Source organism: Priapulus caudatus, unplaced genomic scaffold, assembly GCF_000485595.1.
Source record: "Priapulus caudatus unplaced genomic scaffold, Priapulus_caudatus-5.0.1 Scaffold463, whole genome shotgun sequence".
In the NCBI taxonomy this organism is placed as follows: Eukaryota; Metazoa; Priapulida; class Priapulimorpha; order Priapulimorphida; family Priapulidae; genus Priapulus; species Priapulus caudatus.
The window spans coordinates 108530-113988 of NW_014577524.1; the positions used below are offsets into that span (position 1 = coordinate 108530).

The following is a 5459-nucleotide window of genomic DNA, read 5'->3' on the forward strand; positions in this document are numbered from 1 at the left end:
GCAACAGCAATAGTAGCAGCAGAAGCAGCAGTAGCAGCAGCAGCAGCAGCAGCAGCAGCAACAGCAGCAGTAACAGCAGCAGCAGTAACAACAGCAGCAGTAGCAGCAGCAACAACTGTCATGAATCAATCATGAGTCAGTGAAGAATACGACACACACACATTTCTATAGCGGTGTATGCATATCACAATTCGGCACACAAGCGATCGCCCATCGTATATCGAACAGTGATGCATATACCCGCTTACATAGGTATGCAGCAGGGGTGAATACTGACAGATTTGTGACAACTAATGAGTCATTTGTCATAATTCATCCCTGATATGCAGATATGCAGAACAAGCTCAGAATGTGTCTCTATTTCATGCAGAAATGGGCGGATAGCACACAGAGCACAGAACGGGGTCTCACGGAGTTTGATGGCTTACTATATATTTATATTTTATATTTATTATTATCATTATTATTTACCATAATCAGAGGTGTGATTGCTGGGGTTTAAAAAAAAAACTTAAACCACAGCCCGGGGGCTGGCTAAGCCCCCCACCCAGGCGGGGATGGGGTGGGGGGTGTGGTACCCGCATAGTGACGTATATATATATGGGCCACATTATTGCCTCCCATTTTTCGTTTCCTTTGCCATCTTTTTGCCCCATGTTTTCACCGTCGAGCCATCTTTTTGCCTCAATTTTCCAATTTAGATGGAGCACCCCTACCCACAAAAAAGGTGAGTACCCACCCCCCTGGCCGCACAGGTAAGGAAGCATTTTCCTGCAATCTGAGCCATTTCCTGGCATCTAGAATTAACATTGAAATTACAGTTTTCTTGCTACTAATTTTAGTCCCAGTCTAGAGTGAAAATTATTTCTGTAATATTTAACGTGTTACCTAAAAAAAATAAAAAATAATTAAGTTAATAAGTTAATAAAAAATTTAAATTTTTATTACAAATTTGGACGTTTCACAAAATCGACCCGGGGCTGTTAAAAAAGCGGTATTCCACCAAAAAAAAACGAAAAAATCACACCACTGCATAATTATTATTGGCTTGCTAATCTACACACATCTGACAGCATACCAACATCGTATTTGCAGTTCGATAGGCAGATGCCGAGTCTCCTTTTACGTTTCTTCTTCTTCTTCGTCGACGATGATGCAGACAAACAGTGATGTGCCGCAGAGTGCCTCCTCTCAGTGCGCTCATCATCCTTCTCCACCAAGCCCGATGACGACTTCCTCAGAATACCCTGAACAGTCTCACCCTCCTCCTCCTCCTCTTCATCATCTTAAAGGATATACTCACTTAATAATTAACTACGTAAATGGAGGGAATTTTTGTGATACAGCACAAAAGTTGAGCGACCGTGTTTCCAACATCTCAAGAGCGAGAGCACGAGATAGTTATTAATCAATAAATCGGTACACATTACAGTATCAGATCTTGACATTAATCATATTTATTTGATAATACTACATTTCTAATATTTAGTATAATATATAGTCTCATATACTCTTGCTATTAGGAACATAGTATCATATGCATACTTTCCTTTGTACACTGTAAATTTAAAGATCAACATAGACTGCACGTTAAATGCCACATTTCTGGTGTAACTCCCTACAGCAGCAATAGTAAGTACCTTCTGGCTGCACATAGATACACTTTGGAAGTTCTCTGTGCGTTATCTCATCAACCAATGACAGATGACCGTCTGCAGGCACAGCAACCACAGCTCCAGACTCCGACGTGCATGCATCTTCTATTTCCGAGTCAGAACTCGAGCTACTGCTGTCAATATCATTCGATTTGACCATTGCAACTTGGGTCATGCACGTCGTAATATATCAGAACTGGAAAAGACGTCGTGATCGTTTGAGATGGACAGTCCAAAACTACACATGCACTCATCTAACAGCATCTGATGTAGATCACATCATGCACAGTCAATACTAAATATAACTCATCAGGTAATTGTCTTTCTTCATCCTATGTGCAACATAACGTCTCACTGTTATGATGCTTGCTGATCAAAAAACAATGTCGGAGCACTGACACGAAAGACAGCCGCTGCCTATATTACAGCACTGTGAATAAATCGTCATTCTCGATACACACGTTAGGCGACTCCTCAGCGAGATTCTATTTACACAGAATGACAATAAATATATGTAATCACATACGAATCACGCACTCGCACACATACAGAACAGAGACACGTTTTAATTTGATTTACACAGATGAATAGAGAGCACAACACAAATATCGCTGCACTGAAGAGAGCAGACCACGATTGCCACTAGCCAACATGTGGCAGGCGAATGTAACGAATCGCAAGAAATTGCACAGCAGCAATGAATCCAGCTAGCAAGTACGCACATTCATGTATAATTTATTAGCTCACATTCAATTTACTAATGAAGGTAGACTGAATAATGGAACAGTATTTAAACGTATTACATGGTTACATTCACTTGCATTTTAATCAAAGACTAATAGTGAATGTAATTAAGAGCCATGTAATTTAGTCAACAAATGCAGTACACAAAAATCTACATGCCATTACAAATTAATGAGATAAGTTTTCTGCTTTGAACTGCCATGGAATCACCTATACATATGACTGGCACTCAAACTTTATATTAAAATTTTTAAGGATATAGGGTGAAACTTTTTTTTTAAATTGTGGTCCCTCCATACAATTGAAGTTAGGAACAAGGGGCAAGTAGATACCTACTCAAAATCTGCCATTTTTCATGAAATGAAATATTGTCTAAAAATACCAATGATGATAACAATAATAATAGCAATAAACTTTACATGACTCTTTATTAGTGCAGCTGACAAAATTTCAGTCATCCCCATAATATCAAGAATATGGGTGGGTGGTTTTTGATTGACATAGCCATTGGGAATGGACTGGCTATGAAACAGGGCTACACAACATGCACAGCTAATGTGTAAAACCATATTATTTTTCGCTCATGCTATACACCACATGAAGTCAAAAAAAGACTTATTTTTTGAGGCACCGGTATAGTTACCATGTATGACACATGCTGGATTAAAAAATACGTTGTAAATCAATTCTTTGCAGTATTTCATCACAAAATAATATGATTTAAGAAGCATAAACCTTGTTCAACAAACATTTGCCTTTGCAATTGAACTAGTGCAACCTGGTAGCCTCACATCCACAATAGCAAAAGCAGTTCACTCCTTTGTTAACAGTCAACAAATCGCATGTTTAACCCCTCCTCTTGAGGGTCAAAAGGTTATCCGACACATTACTCTTCGGATGTCAGCAGAGAAGGGACATTTCAATGCCTTTCAATAAAGCCATAAAAATGCTAGGTCACGCTGAACAAAAAAGTTTTCAATCGCTCCGTCAGACCATGTCCTCAGAAAATGTCTAAAATCTGCCCTGTGCCATTGACCTTGACCTGTGACCTCCAATTTCTGCACAGTGATGGCTGTGTCCTACCATGATGCTATACACCGACTATCACGAGCCTAGGTCGAGCCGTTTAGATTTGTGCCGCAATTCTGCATTCCTCCCTATACCTTAAGTTAAGGAGTGAATGTTCCCCCTTTTTTTACACCTCTTGACCGTTGACCTTTGACCCCCAGCTTCGACATCCCAACTCGTTTGATGATCCCCCAAGACCCGAATATCGCTGACGTACGTCCGGGCGTTAAGATTTTGCCCAACTGTTGACGGACGGACGGACGCACGGACGCCGGACGGACGACGGACGCACGGACGATCATGGCCATTCTACAAGCTGCATCTGACTATGTCAGATGAGCTAATAAACTCTAGTTCCTCCCATTTGACTGCGCGTTCCCAACAAGAAAGAGGTGCGAAATCAGGTAATCAGCGCGCAACGCTAACTTGTTTTCAAACAACATAACAACGACTTGGTTTGGGACGTCACATGTTTCTATCTTTCGCTGCGCCCGTACCGCTGTACCGCGGCCACCGCTGCACGGTTGCTTGGAGATTGGGGAAACTGTCAACAACATCGGAGAATTTCAACAACATTGGAGGTATTTTCAAAATACCTTTTATAAGACAACGCGCAGTGAAATTGGAGGAGCTAGAGTTTATTTTGTCATAAGGTAGTGTGATTATTCATGCCACGAAGTATTTGCTAGTCTAGTACTGTAGAAATTAGCGTTTGGATGCACATTGTGAGCCTTTAATATAGGCCAGTGCCATCGTATGAATATGGTAGGTTCCCAATAAAACAATATTGTTTTAATGCAGGCTAACCACAGCCTACGATGGTCATAAAATGTAAGCTAATTAATGTAAGAATTTCATCCTTTTAATTTAAGGGATCAACTAAGAACGTTGTTGCATATATATCTGACACTATTTATATCATTTTTATCTATTAAACTATTACTAATTAAATTTTTAGCATATTTTACACTTAACAGTCAAATTACAGAGTGGATAGTATAGTAATAGTATTAAGCACAGGCACTTGAAGCGTTTTCAATAAAATATAATGCTAACTAAATACGAAATCTATTTACTACCAAATTCTTAATGTTTCTATACTCTCTTTCACCTATTATTGCCGACAGTTTCCTGTCAAATCCTACGTGCAACAATACGCTGCCAGCGGCCGTTGCTTTCGCGGCGCAACTGTTGCATGCTTACACTATATATATAAGTGTAAGCGTGCAACAGTCGCGCCGCAAAAGCAACGGCCGCTGGCAGCGTATTGTTGCACGTAGGATTTGGACGGAATTTATAGGAAACTGTCGGAATGTACCCTGGTCACTATTTGATATGTGGTTAGGGTTAGGATTAGGGTTCGGGTTCGGGTTAGGGTTAGGGAGTAGGCGTAGGCGACTCCCTAGACTCGTTAGTGGAGTAGGGGAGGTACGGTTCGGCATATTAGATAGTACCAGGGTACGTTCCGGTATACCGGACCGTACCCAGGGTACGTTCCGGCAGTACCCCGGGGGACATAGACCCTTTCAGCTACTGTTAGGATTTCATTCTGCTTTACTCGCGAGTATTTAGGCTTTAGCATGTTTATCACTATCACAGTATCAGTATATAGAAGGGGTTTAAAATATAGAGCTGGGCTTAGTCGCGTGGACTGTATACGTTCATGTAGTAATATAACACTAGTAGTAGTAGTAATTATGTGCGTCAGGAGGAGGAGGTATTTACTCTCTACCAGTTTGAACGTAACGTTACGTAACGTAACGTACTATAGGCCTAGTAGTAGTATAACGTTGAACCAACTTGAACGTAAACGTGGAATTTTTGGATTAATCTTATTTACTACATCCTCTAATTTAGTCAAATGTTGATCTTATTGGTATCTTAATGTATTCATTAAACACAAACCTACGTATAACTAAACGTATTTGGCAGGAAACTACTGTAACTTGGCAAATAAACACTTAATAACAAAGTACGTCCACACAAATCCGT

At 40.3% G+C, this 5459-nt stretch overlaps 1 protein-coding gene across 1 annotated transcript in view; it reads right to left on the reverse strand.

Moving 5' to 3' along the window:
* Positions 1 to 5459, reverse strand: part of LOC106810682 (tubulin polyglutamylase TTLL13-like) — a 22473-nt gene extending 17014 nt beyond the window's left edge. Inside the window, exons 1-4 of the mRNA XM_014814111.1 lie at positions 5377 to 5459; positions 1641 to 1851; positions 1053 to 1285; positions 736 to 797 (exon numbers count right to left, since the gene is read on the reverse strand). Of these exons, the coding sequence (XP_014669597.1) occupies positions 736 to 797; positions 1053 to 1285; positions 1641 to 1830 (485 nt within the window). The 5' untranslated portion in view covers positions 1831 to 1851; positions 5377 to 5459. The remainder of the gene's footprint in view (positions 1 to 735; positions 798 to 1052; positions 1286 to 1640; positions 1852 to 5376) is intronic.